General features: G+C 42.7%; 1 protein-coding gene across 1 annotated transcript in view; it reads right to left on the bottom strand.

Annotated features, from left to right (window-relative positions):
• Positions 1-20,503, bottom strand: part of Tmem131 (transmembrane protein 131) — a 168,011-nt gene that overhangs the window by 18,383 nt on the left and 129,125 nt on the right. The window contains exons 26-31 of the mRNA XM_003471684.5: positions 16,842-16,993; positions 16,219-16,361; positions 15,604-15,790; positions 14,511-14,696; positions 13,607-13,765; positions 12,614-13,209 (exon numbers count right to left, since the gene is read on the bottom strand). Of these exons, the coding sequence (XP_003471732.1) occupies positions 12,614-13,209; positions 13,607-13,765; positions 14,511-14,696; positions 15,604-15,790; positions 16,219-16,361; positions 16,842-16,993 (1,423 nt within the window). The remainder of the gene's footprint in view (positions 1-12,613; positions 13,210-13,606; positions 13,766-14,510; positions 14,697-15,603; positions 15,791-16,218; positions 16,362-16,841; positions 16,994-20,503) is intronic.

Here is a 20,503-nt window from a genome sequence, read left to right as displayed (position 1 = left end):
ATTTGTGCCAGCCAAGAGAGATTCGACTTCACCCTTACAAGTCTGAAACCAGGCATCCAGGCTGTTCACTATGGTGGGGTCAAAGAGGGGTAAGTGAGGAGCTGGGAGTTTCATCTCAACCTGCACCGCACCAGCAGTAAGCCAACCTCCTCCTCTCCACTGGGTGGTGTCCAAGGCAGCTTCATGGAGTCAGCACCTTCACCACTTCCTAGCAATCCCTGTGTGGACAACATGGGCAGCGCCAACTCCAGCCCCAGACAGGTGGAAGGAGGGCACCAACAGCGGACAAGCAGTCAGAACTCCTAACCGCAATCACAGTAACCAGACTGCGCTAGCTGAGGGTTAAGTAAGACTCAAAGTCCCAGAAGTTAATACCTAAGGGTCCAGGTTCCAATTTAGTCACTCTTCAAGCTAAGATCCAAGAAGATTGCAAAGTAAACAAATAAACAAAACAATCAACAGATGCCAATGTCAAGATAACAGATATGTTAGAATTATCTGACAAAGATGAAAGCAACTATCCTAAAAATGCTTCAATAAGCAATTATGACCATACTTGAAATAAATGAAACCAAAAACAAACTCCAAAAGCCTCATCAAAGAAATTTAAGATGCAAAGAATATAACACAGATTTTCAAAATAAAAAATAACTGAAAGATGTTCAGTGCATAGGCCTAATAGAGAGTAGAGGGCCTGGGGATTTAGCTCAGAGGCATAAGCGACTGTGTGGCAAGCGCGAGGTTATGAGTTCGATCCTTAGTACCAAAAAACAAAACAAAACAAAACCACCAACCAACCTAGGAAATTCTTTCACATATTCATAAAACAAACAGAACTTTGTTCTTTCGGGCGGGGGATTTGGCTCAGCGGCATAAGCATCTGCCTGGCAAGTGCGAGGTCATGAGTTCGATCCCTGATACCCCCCCAAAAAAAGAGAACGGAGGAAACAGGAAATAAGTAAACTTGAATGCAGAAAAACAGATACGAGTGAAAAGAGAGTAAAAAAATAGAGCTTCAAGGACTGGTGTGATTGTAACAAAAGATACAACACTTGTGTTATCAGAATTTTAGGAGAGGAGAAAAAGGGACAGGCTGAAAAACTATTCAAATATTGACCGAAAATGTCCCAATTTTGACAAATATACATCTACAGATTAAAAACAAAAAATAAGAGAAACCCTCAAAAATGATAAACATAAACGAATCCACAGCAAGACTCATAATCAAAATTATGAAAACAAAACAAAAAATAAAAAGATAAATCCTGAAAGCAGTTGGAAAGAAAAGACATCTTATCTACGGGGGACTATGAGCATGAGGTGACTGTCATCAGACATCGCCAAGGGAGAGGGAAGCATCTACAAGTTAAAAACAAAACAAAACAAAACACACAAAGAAAAGCCCCCAGAGAATCCACAGCCTCTCGCATTCCAGAATTCCACACACAAATGAAAATATCCTGCCATTCTCAGACGAAGGAAAATTTAAGAGATTTACTTTAAAATAACGAATGAAATAAGTCTTCAAAACTGAAAGAAAATGACAAAAGGAACATTAGTGCGTTAGAAAAAAAATAACAGTAGACAAAAAAATGTCCTAAGTTTTCTAAGTTTGTGTGATGACTGGAGGAAAAATTCTACAATCATCTAATTTGGATCTAAATGTTTGTAGTAGAAATTTTGAAGACAATTTTTCAAGGTAAAGGGCAAAGGAACATAAAAGGAGTTAAGGTTTCTGTATGTCACTTACACTGGCAAGAGGATCCTAGAAAACTGTGACAAACTATGTATAATATGATACTCAGAACAACCACTAAGTAAGCTATACAAAAAAAAAAAAATGCCATATAGTCTCCCTAGTGTAAGAAATGGTAAGAGTACATAAAAATTTATGATAATCATGATCCCCTGTGACATTGCTTTGAAGCCTTACAATGTTTTTATTCATTAGTTGGAATGGTTTTATTCTGGGTTGTTTGATTTTATTGTCTGTGATGGTATGAACAGCTATTTTGAAGAAAGCAAGACATTATAATAGCTGGTGCTGATTTAACACCCTCTTGTTTTGAAGTCCTACCATAATTTTGTGCTTCTGTCTCCATCAGTTTTATCATGATGTGTCTTACTGGATTTTATTATGTGTGATAGTATAAACAAATTTTATGGACAAGGAGATAATATAGTAACCATTGTTTGTTTTTTGTTAGTTGGTTCTGAATGCCCGGTAATACTTTCATTCTCTTGAATGGTTTTATACTATTTTGATATAGTTTGATACTACAGTGTAGGAGGGTACACTCAAATATTTCAAGGAAAGTTACACTATGGAACTACTGTTATATCAGGCTGTCTTGTGGTGAAACACTACACCACAGTTGCTTAAATTGTTCTGTTTTGTTATGTTCTCTTTTATCTTAATCTTTTCAAAACAAAAAGTATATAGTAAAAATGCTGAATTAAATAAAAACAATTTTAAAAATATACAAGTAACACAAGGTAGGAAGAACACAGAGAAAAATGCAGAACAAATAGACAATATAAAAATAGAGAACATAGTCACAGCAACAATTCCATCAAAAGAAAATGGTTTAATTGCATAACTAAAAAGAGATTGGCAGATTATATTAAAAATCATGACCTAATTATACTATCTATAAGAAACTCACTTCTAATATAATGATACAGGTATGCTGGAAGTAAAAGGATGAAACAGTACACTGTGGATACATTAGTTAAAGGAAAGCAGGGATGACTCTGTTACCATCAAAGCAAACCTTTGAGGAAAGCAAGTTACCAGGAACGAAGAGGGACATGTACCATGATGAAAGGCCAAGCGATAGCCACCTTAAACGTGTGCATGTTAAACGGAGCGGCAAACCATGTGAAGCAGAAACAGGTCTGAAAGAGAAATCTATCCTCGAGTTGGAGACAGACGTCAACATCTTTCTCTCAACTACAGAACTAGATGGAAAGTCAGGAAGGAGCCAGGCACGATGGTGCACACCTGTAATCCCAGCACGCGAGAGGCTGAGGCAGGATTGCTGCGAGTTTGAGGTCAGCCTGGGCTACAAAACGAGTTCAAGGCCAGCCTGGACTGCACAGTGAAACCCAGTCTCAAGGGGGAAAAAAAGACAAGAAAAGACAAGACAAGACTCAACAATGCCATCAACCAAGAGAATCCAATGGACATTTATAAACTATTCTACAGTAAACAAAACAAAACAAAACAAAACAAAACAAAACAAAACAAAAAAAAAGAAGGAAGGTTCATTGTCATTATTATGGCAAGAAAAATCAACAACTAAGGCATAAAACAAATTCCAATCATTTAAGAACTGGAATCAACTGGGGTTATGTTTTCCAACCATAATAAATTCAAGTAAGAAAGCTGTAACAGAAAAACACTGGAAAGTGTAACAGTGTACTTCTAAATAATCTATGGGTCACAGAAAGTCTCAAATAAGAGCTATGAAATGGAATGAAAACGACAGTATATCAAACTCTGTGGAACACAGATAAAGGAGGGCCAAGAAGGACATTTATAGCACAAAGAGCACACATTAAAAAATGAGACGTCTCAGGTGGGGATGCCAGCATGCGTCTTGTCATCCCAGCCTTCTGGAAAGCCAAGGAGGGAAGGTCTCAAGTTTGAGACCAGCCCAGGCAACTCAGACCCTGTCTCAAAAACAGAGGATGAAGCTCACTATTCGGTTTGACTCTCAATACCGCAAAAACACAACACAACACAACAAAATCAAAAAGAGCAAAACACAACATAATTAATACAGATAAACAACAGAGAAAACACAGCTCTTTCATTAATTGGTAAATCTCTAGCAAGACTGAAAGGAAAATCAGGAGGAAAGAAAGACAAGATACACAAGGACTGTATCAGCAATGAAATGAGATGTCACTACAGACCTTACAGACACAAAGGCCACAGTGGGAACACACTGTAAACAACTCTACATATATACACTGGTAACTTAGTTAAAATGGACCACTTTCATGAAAATCTGTAACTACCACACCTCACCTATCATGAAACACATAAATGAATAGCCCTATTAAGGAAACTGAGGTTATAACTAGTAACTCCCTGCCCTCAAAGTGAACTGTGATTGAAGTTTCCCACTTCATACAAAAGTTAACTAAAAAAGGATTATGGATTTTAAGAGCATGAAAAGAATTCAGAGTGTTGCCTGGTGTGTTGGGGCCCGGGTTCCACCCTTAGCACCTTGGCGGTAGTGGGGAGAACACCTGTGGAACGCGTCCCTGATGAAGGACTAGCATCTCAAACCTCGACAGTTCAAGACACTCAACCAATGCACTTGGAAACTGACAGAAAACATGAATGTGTTTTATCAAGGAAGACACAGAGAAGGCAAACACACACATGAAAATGTGCTCCACGTGGGAAGCCATGGGAGAAACATGTATGACCCTGGGCATTCATCCCAGAGAAATGAAACCTGATGTCCATACAAAAATGTGTTCAGAATTCTCAGCTATCAGGAATCTGACCACGCCCCATCTGTCTTGTTTTCTGTTTCTACCCTATCACTCTCCGCCTGCTCTCTGTCAGTGACTGTCATGCTAAGTCAAGCGTCTCCTACACCCCCTGCCTCCTCTTCACACTGCCAACGCCCCTGCAGCTCACAGCTGCAGAGTAAAAACTGTGCTCTGTGGCATCTCATCCTGTTGCACCTCCTGAGGGTGCTGGCTTTGCCCACCACTGCCTGTTCTCTTCTTCCTCTCCAAGGTGGCAGGACAGTACAGGATTAGAATCGCAGACATTGGAGCTTGGCCCCTGTACCGCCCTAAGCTAAGCTTTCTGTGCCTGAGTTTCCTCCCTGCAGAAACAGGGCAAGTGACACCCTCATCAGGGTGCAGGAGCCAGTGTGGCTGTACTCAGGCTCCTGAAGGAAGAGAGGATCAGCCACACTGCCCTCAGCTCTGCTGGCCTCTTGACTCAGGCCAACAGGTATTTTCCAGCACAATCTGTTCTTTTTTCTCATCAAGTAGTAACACACAATACCGGTGTCTTTTTCTCATTAAAATTAAAGAACCCTGAGAGCACAGGTTAACTGTAGGTGCTCACAGCACCCAGTGACCTGTGACCCTGCCCGCAGCCCGCTATATGCATGACCCTCAGCCACAGCAGCCTGATCTCCAGCCTGGAGGCTTCGTGGAAACCGCTGGCGCTAACCAAGCCCACAGACAGCGCTCTGACTGCCAGACTGTGTGGGGCGCTGCCTGCCTCTGCTCTGCTGGCTTCCCAAGACAGGCTGACCACATGCCACTGGAGCGCTTCTTCTGGGGACTCTGTCACACAGTGGCTATTGGTGCCACTTCCTGCTCAGAGAGAAGCCATTGCGGTAGCGACAACCTACAATAGGTTGACAAGTGGAGGCTCAGAGGAGTAAATGTCTCTGAAAGTCACAGTTGGTAAGAGGCAGAGTCAGGATTTAATCTGGGCATGCCTAACGGTCGGGTCCGGTCTCCTGTTGTAGTGTCACTGTGCCACTCCTTGCCTTCGATAAAGCCACAGTGGCCAAACCTGCATGAGAGTGACTGCAGTTATTGCTGACACGAGAAAGGACTGGACCTCTATCCAGGTCACAGAATGTAAGTGTTTTGAGTAGAGGGCACCATGGAAGGACAGAATGTCGTGACTGTCCAATACACAATCCCTGCACGGGCCAAGGGTGAACAAAGGGTATTCCTATGCCTCTTCCACCAGGAAGCGACTGCAGGGAGGATGGAAAACAACTGGTGAGACTGTAAGCTGCCCAACCAGAGAGGGGAGCTCAGGGAGATGGACACAGTAACTGGGAGATGGCCACTCTGACTACTCGCAAAAGCCAGCCCTAAATTCCACACAAGGAGCAAGTTTTGTCCAGGACACTGGGTAGGAGGAGGTTAAGAAAAGGCTGCATCTAACAACAGAGCGCTCATCTATCCAGTAGACATGGCGGCCACACACCGGTGTGGGGTCAGTGGATTTAAAACACCAAGAGAAGAGGAGCTCCCAGCACACCTAGTCTGCAGTCCAAAATCCAGGCTACCTTATTTCTCGGGGGGCGGGGAGGCGCTGGGTGTGGAACCCAGAGCTCTGCACATGCTAGGCAAGTGCTCTACCACTGGGCCACCCCTTCAGCCCAGGTCCCGGTGAAGATGTTCTCCTACACAATTGTTACATTTCGATAAAAACATGTACTGAAGAAAAACAGATATACTCTGGGTCCTTCCTTCCGAACAGCACAGTGGGAAGGAAGCCCATCACCACTGTCTCTACGCACTCACACGTTGCCAGCAATGTGCGGCCTGTGCTCTGTCACCAAGTATCTTTCAGTATGTTTTCTGGGGCTACTGGGAAACTTAAAAAAGGCAACTTATTTTTTCATTTTCAGTTCCAAATGAGTAACCCTGACAATAACAGTGGAACTATCATGTGAGAAGTCTCCTTCAGATAGAAACAGTGAGTTATTCAATGCGACTGTCCGACTCTTTCTTTGTGGCAATAAAAGTTTATTTTAATTGTGCCTAGAATAGGGAAAGCCATATGTAACTTGATCTGATTTTTAAAGAGCTTTTACTCATTAGGTATTACTGTAAAATTACCCTAAAATATGTAACTTCTATCCTAGGCTGACCAAAAGAAGATTGTGTAGAAGTTAACAAATCATGTTCAAAACATTTTACCATTTTACAAACACCGATTATGTGATCTGAAGAGGAGTCAGCATAGCTAGTCTTCACATCACTGGGATGAAGAGATTCTTAAAAGCAGTGTAAGACCCTGGGATGCCAGGGGTCTTCTGTACTCCAAGGTCCACCCAGCTCTGTCCTGTGTGTGAACCAAAGGCAGAAACTGCTAGTGATCAGTGACAGAGGCACTTAAGCAGCTCTGGGTAACACACAGTAACATGCTGCCTCTGGAGAGAAAGGGAGACGCAAAAGTCCAGGCTGTAAAGGACTTACGTTTTGCCTGAATCACGGTAGGTGAACGGATCTAATTTCTCTACTGGCATGGGGCAAATACTTAGTGAACAGGAATTGTTCGTGAATGTAACACTGAGCTACAGCCAGAGGCCATCACCTAGGTTTTTTCACTTTGGTTTAAAATTACCTGTCAGCTTACCCATTTGTGTGTGGTGCAGACAGCTGATACGAGGTGAACTCCACCTCCTGACATTTATGCCCTTGCTCAGTTCTCCTTCCTGGAGTGTGGGCTGGACTATACTTCTAATGAGCAGAACACTACAAAATGGATGGGATGCCAGCTGGGCACTGTCCTGTACACCTGTAATCCCAGCACTCAGAAGGCTGAGGCAGGAGGATCACCACATATCTGAAGGCAGCTTGGGCTGAACAGTGAGTTCAAGGCCAGCTGCTTAGAGTACACAGCGGGACCCTGTCTCAAAAAACCAAAAAGACCTGATGGGACGTCATGCCCAGCAGTAGGTCTTAGAAAACTGACTTCATTCTGTCAGTTTTTGTTTTCTTGTGCCCTCTTGCTCGCTCATTCTGGGGAGGCCAACTGCCATTTGATAAAAGACAGGAGCCACCAAAGGCCTCTACCACAGGCAACAAGGAAACCAGGGCCCTCAGCCTGCACCTTGTGCCTGTAAAGAATGGAAGCTGCCACTGACCACCTGTGGCAAGTCATTGGCCTCAGAAGGCTGGTTGGCGAGCACTAGAGGACTTGGCTCAGCCACACTGCAGTCTTGACTCCAATGAACCGCACAATGCACTGGGAGTATGTGAAGCCACTGGGTCTTAGGGGCAGCCAGAGCTCAGCTTACCCTCACTGTGAACAGTCAGACAACACAAGTCAGTGCCATAGGCCACGCCATCTCTGGGCAGCTGTAGGGAGCCGTGCGACAGTCCCATTGCCACCTCCCTGCCTCTCTCTCTCCTATGGGCACTGCGTCTGCCTACGTTAACCATAATCCTCTCCTGCTTACGTCACCCACCCGGATGTGACAGTGACCCTGTTGTAGTCATCCCCGTAGCCTCTTCCTGTCCCACCAGCCTGCCCTTTCCCTATAAAAGATGTAATCACTTCTGGAATAAAACAAGACTTGATTGGAACTGCTCAACTTGTCTCCATCTCTCTCTCCTCTTGCCCAGCCCCCCATCCCCGTCCTCTCTCCAGGCAAGGCCCACAGATTGATCTGCGGGCCAGATCAAGTGGTGCCCAACGTGGGGGCTGGATCTGGCACAAGAGATTTCAATGCGAGACCATTCACGGGAGTAAATCGCCGGCCGGAGTGACTGTTTTGGGACTTCGTCCCTGTGATCCGTGCAGACGGCCACCTTACGTTTTGCCTGAATCACGGTAGGTGAACGGATCTAATTTCTCTACTGGCATGGGGCAAATACTTAGTGAACACGAATTGTTTGTGAATGGCCTCAGGGAGGCACTCAAGGTTAGAGGAATTAAGGTTAAAACTAAAGATTTACTACAGTACTTTCAGTTTGTACATTCTGTGCATCCATGGTTCCCTCTAGGGGGCACCATTGATTCTAAAAAATGGGAAAGAGTAAGAGATGCTTTAAAAGATTATTATAGGGTTTTCGGTCCGGAAAAGATTCTGGTGACCACCTTTGCATACTGGAATTTAATCTCTGGGCTGCTTGCCCAGAGGCCTGTAGATCCTCAGATTGAGGAGACGGTCGCACAAGGCCTTATAGTGCCCCTAAGATGGTGCCTGCCTCCGGCAAGCCTCATGGCGCTCTTAAAATGGGCTTGCCTAATTTCCGCTACATCAGGGTGGGTCCCTCCCCGAAATGGCATTTCCGGTGACAGAAACAAACATACCTCCCCAAGATGGCACTGCACAGCCGCAAGACAGCACAGGTGCTGCGCTGCTAGCTCCACAGGTCATTAGGACCCATATGCCATCCACAGTGGCAGCTTTAAAAGAATTAAAGGCAGTGGTTGCCCAATATGGCCTTATAGCTGCTTTCATTCTTGCTGTTTTAAATTCTCTGGCTGACGGCTGGCTCATACCTACAGATTGACAAAAATTGGCCCGAGTGACTTTATCGGGTGGGGATAATCTTTTGTAAAAATCAGAATATACAAAAAATTGCAAAGAGACTGCCAGGCACAATACAGAAGCCAGCAACGGGTGAGACCTTAATATGTTAATAGTGGAAGATGCCTATGCATGCAGAAAGGCTCAAAAAGAGTTTAATCCAACACTTTTTGCTCAAATTCAAACAGCAGCTACTCGAGCATGGAGAAAGTTGCCTGCAAAAGACAATATGAGCTCCTCTCTCACTAGCATTAAGCAAGGCCCAGATAAACCCTTTTCAGAGTTTGTTGATTATTTGATTGCTGTTGCTAGCGGAGTCTTTGGCCGTGCTGATGCAGACACTGATTTTGTTGAACAGCTGGCTTTTAAAGGTGCCGGCACTGTCCACCGGGCCGCTAACAGACCTCATAAAAATAGAACAGGCCTAACATGATATATACACCTTTGCTGTGACATTGAAACTGCTTGTCAGTAAGATCTTGCTATGGCTGCTGCCTTGCAGGGGTTTACAGTTAAACAGTTGTTATCTCAAAAGCATAAACAAAACTGTTTTACCTGTAGAGACACTGGTCATTTTACAGAAAAGACTCCAGAGATAGAGATTCCAATGTCAATTACTTTGACTCATTTAACTGATCAGAGTGATAGTGGTGTAGTCTCTTAAGTTTAATTTCAGCATATGTAAGGATGGGGACAGCTGCTAAAAGGAGAATGAGACACACTATGGTAGTTATTATTGTCTTCCCCAATGTCAGATCTTGAAAACCTAAGCAGCCTTCATCATCCTGTAATATTTGATTAGTTCTATAATATGCAGTGTGTATTTAATGTGCGTAAAGATGGGCACAACTGTTTGGAGGAAACTAGAGACAATTAGATGAACAATGAAGATCTCCAGTGGACTTGCTTTAAAATCTGTATTTCTTCAAATCTTTTTTTTACAACTGTTTTGATATGTTTGGTCTTGCCCTCTTTGAGATAAAAAACAAGTGTACAGGACTGATAACCATATTACTAAGTTTTGTTGGATCATTGAACAAAACTGTTGGCAATGTCACTGTTTGTCACTTTGCATGCTTTAATTTTGTAACCTGACCAGCTGTTCCTGGGATGACAGTGTGTAACTTATTAACTGTTGATTTCTTACCATTTATTTTTCTGTAATTCTGTATTAAGATCACTATAGAACAAGCCAGACAGATAGTAAAAAATTGCCTTTCTTGTGCCATGCACCTCCTAATTCCACACTTTGGGGTTAATCCTAGAGGACTTATCCTCAATGCATTGTGGCAGATGGATGTCACCCACATTCCTGAACTTTGGCAATCTTAAATATGTTCATGTAACTATGGATGCCTTTGGTGGTTTCATTTATACCTCTCCCCAGACTGGCAAAGCTACCAAACGTTATTAGCCATATGTTAACTACCTTATCAGTTTTGGGATGCCCACAACAATTAAAGACTGATAATGGTCTAGGCTATGCTAGTTCTGCCTTTGCTTGTTTCTGTCAACATCTTAATACTGATCATATAAAAGGCATACCTTATAACCTTCAAGGTCAAAGCATGGTTAAAAGGGCACATCTTTCCCTAAAACTCACTGGTGATAAAATAAAAAAGGGGGGAATGGTACTCCACAAGGCAGACACCTAAAAATATTCTACCTCATGCCTTATTCATCCCTAATTTTTTAAAATTTGGATGCTGCTGGACAGTCAGCAGCCATGCGTTTTTAGCATACTAAAACACAAAAGCAATTTGCTTCTGTACTATGGAGAGACCCCCTGACTAATTCATGGCATGGCCCTGATCCTGTTCTCATATGGGGATATGGTTCAGTATGTGTTTACTCTCAACAAGATAGAGAGGCTAGATGGTTACCTGAGTGCCTTGTAAAACAAGTAGACAGTTCTTCAAAGACCCCATGCAATGCCCAGGAATCATGTCATTTCCTGAGGCACAATCCCCTGTGTTCTCTTACAGGTGACACAACTCCCCGGAGCCTTATGCTGCCTCCTCAGCCTTCTCCTTGAGCTGTTACCACACCCATGGTGGATTTAGACCCCTGCCAAATAGACAACAACTGCTGACAGCCATGCATACAACCCTCTGTGACTGCAGAAGAGGCTCTTCTCAGTCTGGAGGAACATAAACCAGCCAAATAGACTGCGTCTAGTGTTATGCGAGGCAAGCTCCAAGAAATAGAAGAACGACTTCAACAATGACAACAGCAAATGGCTGCCAACCCCTTCTCCTCGATGTGTGTGTGTGGGGGAGCTTTTCCCTTACCTAGCGCCTCTTTTGGGTCCCCTAGCTGCCCTATTGCTTCTCCTTTCTGTGAGCCCTTGTATTTTTCAGAGGATTATGATGCTTATTAATAACCGGATAGATGCGTTTATGGCAAAGCCCATTCAGGTATACTATCATCAGCTGGAGATGGCAGATCAAAACCTACCGGCAAGGAATTCCCATGAGTGGCCCATATGAAGATGCGGCCTAACTGCACTGGGGCAATGGACAGGCAGTCAGAGACGGACAACTTGGACATGCATGTTAATTCCATCAGCCACCTAAGACAGGCATAGTACCAACTGCTGTCCTGCAAGCCCATGACGGGTAAGGCCTGGTTGGGTTCTTGTAATGAGGTCCTTGACCTAAGACAGATGCTGTCCGGCAGGGCCTGCCATACTCCTGATTAAATAATATAGAAAGGGAGGAGACGTAGGGAGCCACGCGACTGCCCCATTGCTGCCTCCCTGCCTCTCTCTCTCTCTCCTATGGGCACTGCATCTGCCTACATTAACCATAATCCTCTCCTGCTTATGTCACATACCTGGATGTGACAGTGACCCTGTTGTATTCATCCCCGTAGCCTCTTCCTGTCCCACCAGCCCGCCCTTTCCCTATAAAAGATGTAATCACATCCGGAATAAAACGAGACTTGATTAGAACCGCTCAACTTGTCTCCATCTCTCTCTCCTCTTGCCCAGCCCCCCATCCCCGTCCTCTCTCCAGGCAAGGCCCACAGATTGATCCGTGGGCTGGATCAGGCAGCTACTCAGCTCTGTGGAAGTATGAAAGCATCAGCCATCATGGACACCCCACACACACTGAACCACTCCCACAGGGCAGGCAGGGATCTGGCCTGCCGGCTGCAGGTTGCCAACCCTCGCTCTGCAGGTCACGTTGTGTGGAAATCCTATTTCTGAGTTAAAAAAGGCAGGTGATCTCCATTTTACCACTCTGTCCAAAATTATTTTTAACTATGAAAAAAAGCTCTTTGTCACAATAATGCCTTAATCACAGATAGCTGAAAAAGAGAACAGCAGATATCCAACGAACTTCCAGTTTTGAGAAGCAATCCAAGAAAATCCACATCTATCTTTTTTGACCAATGGTCCCATCTGCAGTGGGACAGAGAATGTGATGTCTGACAGTGGACCTGACCCTGAGCCAGGAACACCTGAGGGCAGCTGTTTGTCAGCCTGCAATCCCAACAGTCTGTGAGTGTGCTTTGCTTCCCAAGGCCCTGCCTTCCTGCCAGGGGGAATGGGTCATGGTTACCTTTGCTTTTTGACAGTGGTGATGGAGGCTGCTCTGTAAACACTTCTAAGGGTGGGGAATCGTGGTGGTCGAAGTCTTTGTCCATGGCTTCTATGAGACTGGTGATGTCTGAGTCCTCTGAGCTGTGCCTTGTGCTGCTGGCATGTTCTGGGTGGGAAGGGTGGGTTAGGGGGACAGGTGACAACCGCTCAGGCTGTGGCTCTTGGGGCTGAGGCACTGGTGGTGGCGGTGGTGGCTGTGAGTGCTGCTCCAGTGGGCTGTGGCTGTGGTGCTGGCCGCTGTGCTGGTTCTGCTTTGCCCCCTTGGACTTTTTGCCCGCTGTGTGGCCCTGGGTCAGTGCACTGGCCTCTAAGCCAAGGGGGCTTGCTTTGCCCGTAGACTGTGAGGAGGTGGCTTGTGCAGAAGTCCTGCTTGAGGTATTAGAATTGTTTTTGGCCCTGCCAGAGTCCACATCTGCTGAACTTCTACTGCTGTGGCTGCTGTGCGGGTGGACTGACGGGCCACACTGTTTGTGGCTCCCTGTGCCGGGTCGGGATGATGAGCCGCTTGCTCCACAGAAGCCTCTACCATGACTGGGGTCACAACCAAGGTTCAAGCTGAAAAAAGGATCAACTTTTTACAGATACGGATGAGTAAATCCACAGGTCTAACTTTAAATTTATTTCACCAGTATGACCATCACAATAGAAACAGAAAAAATACAGCAAGAGACAGGAATAACTGCCCAACCTTGCAGGGTCTCTTCTGTGTGAAACTTGTAAACCTTATCAGTGATCTAACACTGGCCTGCACCAATGCGGTAGACATGCCTGGCACGAGTGCTCAGGAACCAAGTGCTGCACACCAGAGCGCGTATTACCAAGTAGTTACAATTGCAGGTTTTCTTTCTTTTACCCTCCCAAGCAAAGATGAACACAAAGAGGTCATTTTCCTTGTAATCACGCTGCTCACATCTGCATACACTAGCAACCTGACTGCATTATGAGAACATACTTTCCTTCTGATGAGATGCCGACAATTCTCCTGAGATCGAAGGGCCTTCCCACATCAAAGGGCGGGTTCGAGGCTTCAAAAGATAGTCGCCTTCGAAATGGCTCCCAGATTCCTTGAGCTTCCAAATAGGCCGTTCCAATGACAAGGAGAAACAGTGCACTGAAGGGGTGGACAGTGGAGAGTCAGGACCTTTGATGTCAGAGTACCACAACTGACTAGCAAATGCAGAGATGTCAGTAAAATACACTACGATATAAAGAAAAGACATATTTATGACAGACAAAAAATGAGAACAAACTGTTTTCGATAAAAATCTGCAGACCAATTTGTATAAGATGCCATCTTACATGGAGACTTTATATGAGAGAAATAATTATTTATATCAGAAGAAACATCTACAGGATAATTTTTCCTTTACTGGGAGGAATTTGATATTCAACACTTGGGCCAATACTTTTTACTTTAAAGAATGTGTCAGGTAACTATGTAAATTATATTTGACTCTCTAAAGCACAAAATGAGATATACTGAAAAAAAAAAGGAAAGGATGCTGAGGACCTAAAACATATTTCTAATCAGTTTCATGTGCTGAGCATACAACTGTTGAGTAAATGGAGTAATTTTACTTGGTAAGTTATAGGTATTTCTTCCTTGTGAAATTAACATGTACTTCATCTGTGTAACCAATTTCAGTGGAAAAGAAGGCTGTTTATACTGTTTAAGGTACCTGAGAAGGACTTGGTTCTAATCACTCATGACAGTAGGTGAGGTTGGGAAGGCAGAGTTCTGCCTGCTTTGCTTGCTGCCATCTCCCAGACCTTACCACAGTGACTGAGAGCCAGTGGACACATGATCAGTGGTGTCTCCGGACAAGAGAATACCAACCTCCAAGAAGACACAGTACCTCATTATTCCTGAGATGATGATGTACAGAGCCAGTTCCCAGTTGGGCCTGGGCAGGGCTTCTGCACAGGTTGCTAACATATGGTATGGGAGGGATGCATTCAATACGAACACAAACTCAGAGCCACTGGTTGTTACGAACTTCAGTTCACGAATAATTCTAGAAGCTGTGAAGTCAGGAGTAAACCTAAGACAGAAAGACAGCAGTAAGAATGAAGCTCAAAACTAAATGATGAGGAGTTTAAACCAAATACCAGTACTGTAAGTCTTTCAAGTAAGAACTTGGATGTAATATTTTTATTCAACTTCCTCATTTTAAGATGAAGTAAGTGTTGTCCCACAAGGTTAATGTACAACTGTCTTCTGTGGATAATTTGAGAAATTTCATAAAAACGAATAATTAGCTTTTCAACATTAATACAGAGAGTAGTATCTGGGCTTCCCTTATTTTGTCTTTTCCTTTCTCTTTTATCTAGGCTACAGTGCTAATAATGCTTTAAAAAGATCCCTAGCCCTAATGATATTTTATCCCCACAGTGATGCTTAATGTTACAAGCATTTTATGTTTTGGTTACTTTAGGCACCTGGGTGAAAATGGTCTTATTTCTTAGTGTACTTCTAGATGTCAAGCAATACACTTTGTATGTAGTAATTATCATGACATTATTATTCAGTTAGGAGAGAGGTTTTATCCATAAACTTTGTAACAAAATAAATTATCAATTAATTATTAAAATATGCTGTAACTATCACTGATATAGGCATTAGAACTGCTTTCTGACTAAAGTATTATATGTTCTTTGTGTACAACCTGCTCTGTGGTTGAGACAGACTTCATAACAGCTTCGTAGGTGTTCATGTAACAGCTCTAAGAACATTTAAAATTTTTTTTCTAATATTATCTGATCCACTTTGAAGACAGAATTTTTACAATTTTGAAGACAAAAGTATAAAAAAGCCGAAGATATGTGAAAAAAAAAATCAAATGAAACATTTGATAAAGATCTCTTATTTTTTGCAAATAAGAAAATGTTCCTTTGTACAGGATTGAATAAGAGAAGTTAGTGTCCTACATCTTCTAAGAAAATACTTACAATATGACTATGTCTTTAGAGGCGTTAGCACTTAATGCAAACTCTTGGCAATTAATGACTTTAAAGCCATAGCCCTCACATGCATATCCACTGATTTCAATGGTTTCTATGTGGATTGGAAGTTGTCCTGTATTTTCTACTTTAAAAGTTCTTTTCAATGTGAAATTTGGTTCTCTTAGTTTCAGACCTAAATAGAAAAAAAAAAAAACAAAAAAAAAAAAAAAAAAAAAAACAACAAATCAAGAGTGAGGCTGAATCTTCCTATCACAAATGATATATTATGTATTACACACATTAAGTATAAATTCTCTGTATGCCAGAGATTGTAAACTGCCCCCACAAACCAAAGAAATCAGCCATTCCTCAAGTTTTGTTAGGATGGCAAAATTTTACTATTTTACTTTTCATCCTTGAGTATGCCACAAGTAGTGAGTGACACTTTCCATCTTTAAACATCCAAGTCAAACAATCCTGAATGCATGATATTGGATTTCTTTAGGACTGTAAGTGTTCACAGGTATGCGCAAACAGAAACGATGTTCTTGCTTTTGGAATCATTTGCTATGGAAAGTACATGCTGCAATTTGTGCCACAGGCACTGCTGGGGATACTCACTGTCTGTACAATCCTTTAACAATGCTTCTGTGATTTTAAAGCGTAAGGAACTTCCTGGGCCTGGAAGCTTGCCTGCCACCCTCAAGTTCTCGGTTGTTCCTTGTCCTTGGACCATCACTGCATCCATCACGGTCAGGTTATTTCTATGTAATAACAAGAATTATAGACCTTTTCCCATTAAATCTGTACAACCTTTCTTCTGTAATTTTCACTGTTATTTTATAAGGTACCACACAGAAACTAACATATTGCCTGGGCATGGGACATATGCCTGTAATCTCAGCTACTCAAGAGGCTCAGGCATGAGGGCTACAAATTCAAGGCCTGCCTGTGTGGCTTAGTAAGACCCTGGCTCACACAGGATGGGAATGCTCCAGATCAGCGGCAGAGTTCTTGCCTATCTGCCTACTGCACAAGAACCTCAGTTCAACCCCGTGACTGTCAACAAACAATGAATATACTGTATTTCAGGGTAGAGTTTAAAAATGCAGAGAAGAGCAAGTGCTTCATTTTACGGAGTCACACATGGTACAAAAAAGATACTGCGCATGTTTCTGAACGTGAAAGTCAAGGATTTTGAAGTGCTAAAAACCAACCCCTTCCCTACACATCACGGAACCTACCTGACTATGATCAGTGAAGAAATAGTTCTGTTGTGAACTGGAGTAAACTTTACTTTGACAGATTTCTTTTCTCCAGGTTTTAAAATTAGGTTTAAAATGAAATGTCGAGACGGTCCCTCTGTAAAACCTGTTGCACTCTGCAGGGGATGAGCCTGGAATCATTGAGCAAACAGTCATTAAATCTGTTCTCTAGAAAATGTGTTTTCCCTTAGCCCATCTACAGCCCAGGAGACTTCCTCAAATTGATTATGCAAACAATTTTACTCTTCCTGATTTAGATACTGGTCAGCCAGCAACCAGGGCTGGACACCTAGAGATGTGACACTATATCCTACATGAAGCCAATGGGGCTTTGCCCCCGTAGGTCACTGAAGTCCTTGGTTCTGCACTAGGCATTTGTGTACATGCACAGATATTTAAATCTTCACAGGACATACAGAGAAAAGGATGGACCTAAGGCGACCAGTGGCTCAAGGTAGACATAAAGCGAGTATCTATAGTGCCTACTAGGACAACAGACTATTCTGATTGCTCTAAGGTGCCTGGTCAATAAGCTCCCTTCTAAATATTCTTGGTAATTTATGGACACAATGACATACAATACATGTATTCCCAGCAAACACTAGCTAATTTAAACTCCAATAATATAAGAAACACCGCAGGGTGTTATGATGTCTCTGGGCTACTACTAGGACCTAGTTCTCTGAGTGACCCATTACTTCTGGGGATTTCAGAGATTCTTTCAGGGCACTCATGACATCAAAATTATTTTCTTTTTTCTTTTTCTCTCTTTTTTTTTTTTTTTGTCTTTTCCCTTTTTATCGGTACCGGGGATCAAACTCGTGACTGCCTGCTTGCAAGGCAGGCGCTTATGCCGCTGAGCTAAATCCCCAGCCCCCTAAAATTATTTTCATAATTATATTGACACATGTTGTTTGCATTTTTACTGTATTGGTATTTGCACTGATGCTAAGCAAAAGTACGGAAGGGTAACCTGCGGACCTTTCCCCTTGAATACAGGGAGTGGTGTCAAACTTCTGCATGGCCACTAAATGCTTCACTGCCATGTACTTGTAGTGAGGAAAAAAAAAAGTCCTTAGCTGGGTGCAGTGGAACCATCCTGGCACTCTGGGAAGCTGAGGCAGAAGGATCTTAAGTTTAAGCCTGGTCCGAGACTATAGCTCCAAAGTATAAAACTAAAAAACCACAGAGGGCTGGGGATGTAGCAATAGTAAACACTAAGTTTATCCATTCTGTTCGGGGGAGCATGTCCTGTTAATAAAAAGGGAGGATGAGGAGACTGATGCTTCCATGCAGGGCTGGCACGTGCTGCCCTGGACAGCTACTGAATTTGAGATGAAGTGAACGATCATTCAGGCTTGAATACCTGGCAGGCATTTTCATGAAAATAAGAGATTTTGAACTCTTAAGGAAAACTACACAAACATTTGTTGTCAATGGTGAAAATTACGTTTCTGAGCAAAATCTGCAATTTTATATGAATTGTATCCACTCCTATGAGCTTGGTAGCTTTCTAACACTCAGTTTTCTGATGTGACTGGTAGCTATGTTACTGAATATGAGTTTTTGGATACTGTATAGTCAGCTGTGCCAACAACTGTGAGGTCTGTGTGTCTCAGTGAGCCAGCCTTTTCCTAATAACTCAGATACAGTGATATGAATAGAAAGACAGATACTTATTCTTTGTTTTTCCAATTATATGTAAGTATCAGGTCAGATTTTTCATCAGCTAGTTCAACCAAAGAACTCATCATGAGAGAATCAAGGATACAAAAATCCATCTATTTAGTCAGAGTCACTAAAAAAGCAGTTTACAAAAATGTAGAACAGGGGCTGGGGATTTAGCTCAGCGGCATAAGCGCCTGCCTTGCAAGCAGGCAGTGGTGAGTTCGATCTCTGGTACCGATAAAAAAACGAAAAAGACGAAAAAAAAAATGTAGAACAATCCATTCTTGCAAAATAAATAAACGTTTTTCTTAAAAGATAGCTAATTTTCATTTTTTATTTTATGTATGTTAAATGGGATAGGTTTATTATTAAATGAATGAAATTAATATATTATAGAGCCCTCCATTTCAATTTAATGGATATAATTTATACAAACAAGAACTCTCTCTCAACTCCTTGGTGATTTCAAGACTGTAATGGAGGGTTGAGGATTTAGCTCAGTGGCATAAGCATCTGCCTGGCAAGTGCGAGGTCGTGAGTTCAATCCCTGGTATTAAAACAAACAAACAAACAAAAAAGACTGAAGTGGAGTGAGCAAATATTCTGAGAACACAATTCTATGGCACTGCAGAATACCAGGGTAGGACTCATCCAAACTCCTCCTAGGGCCTCCCTGGAAATTTTTATTTAGAATAAATTTCTAAGGTCCAGAGTATTCATGTATTTTCCTATGAAGTGTCTAGTGCATTTTATCTTACAAATACTACTTGTATGCAATAAATCAGAAAAGCTAACAACTAGTTCATTTATGGTCTCCCCCCCCCCCCCCCCGCTTTTTTTTAAATCTCTTTGAAACAGAGTCTCACTACGTAGCACAAGCTGGCTTTGAACTCACTTTGTAGCCCACGCTGGCCTCACAGCAATCCTCTTGCCTGAGCTTCCTGCATGCTGGGATTACAGGCATATGCCACCATGCCCAGATGGTTCATTTATGTCTTAAGTGTATTTTTTTTTCTTATAAAGGTAGAGGAAGTAAAGTTCTGGTTATTGAGCTTTCCAGATAATCTCTAATAAATTTGTTATACTGGCATTTTTTTTTTTTTTAGACAGGGTCTCTCTATGCAGTTCAGGCTGGCTGTGAGCTCATTTTGTAGCCCAGGCTGGTCTCAAACTCACAACGATCCTTCTGCCTCAGCTTCCCAAGTGCTGAGATTACAGGTGTGAGCCACCACGCCCGGCTCTGGCATTTTATAAATGGGAAAAGCAAAGCACACAGATTCCAAGAAAAAGGCATGAAACTGAACATACAACTGTCTATAAATTTCAGTCTGGTGTTCCAACCATGAAAAGCAGCAAAAAATACAGTATTTCAAGATCTAGTTTGATGATGTTACCAAGCACTTCCTAATCAGCAGTGATCATCTGGTAATATAGTATCGACAAGGGGTCTGGATTTGGACTAGATTTGAATCTGGCCCTGGACAGAAGAGCCAACAGAGCCTGGCTGGACTACCAGGGCATCGAGCTCCAAACACTGTCTTTCTCACTGACACATCTTTCCACATCGAGGCTTTGTACCATGAGTGGTTAGTGGCTGCTCAGCCTGAATGACAGAGAACAGTGTGGTTCTTAGATCAAACAGCCTGCGTATGGATTCGGGGACTTAGGAGTATGTACTGAGTGCAAAACTGCCATGCCAAACATCGATACAGGGCTCATATTCATGGGGTTGATAACTATTAGAAAGCATTCATAAAAAGATTTAAATGATCAAGCTCGGTATTTTGATGCTTGCTAAAGATAAATTACATATTGGTTTATACTTTATCTATATAGTCTTAGAATTTCTGGTAGCCTTGTGAGCTGACTAAGGCTTACAATGTGGAATCTTTTGTTTAGGATGCTCAGCAACCTTTCTCAGTTTCTTTGCCCAGTTTCTCTGACTGTTCTAATTTCCTTAGTAACTTGCTGTT

The sequence above is a fragment of the Cavia porcellus genome, unplaced genomic scaffold (genome assembly GCF_034190915.1).
Source record: "Cavia porcellus strain 051 isolate PalLab524CR breed Dunkin Hartley unplaced genomic scaffold, mCavPor4.1 scaffold_18, whole genome shotgun sequence".
Taxonomy (NCBI): Eukaryota; Metazoa; Chordata; class Mammalia; order Rodentia; family Caviidae; genus Cavia; species Cavia porcellus.
Note: the sequence above shows the minus strand (reverse complement) of the source record. Positions and strands in the feature narration are given on the sequence as shown.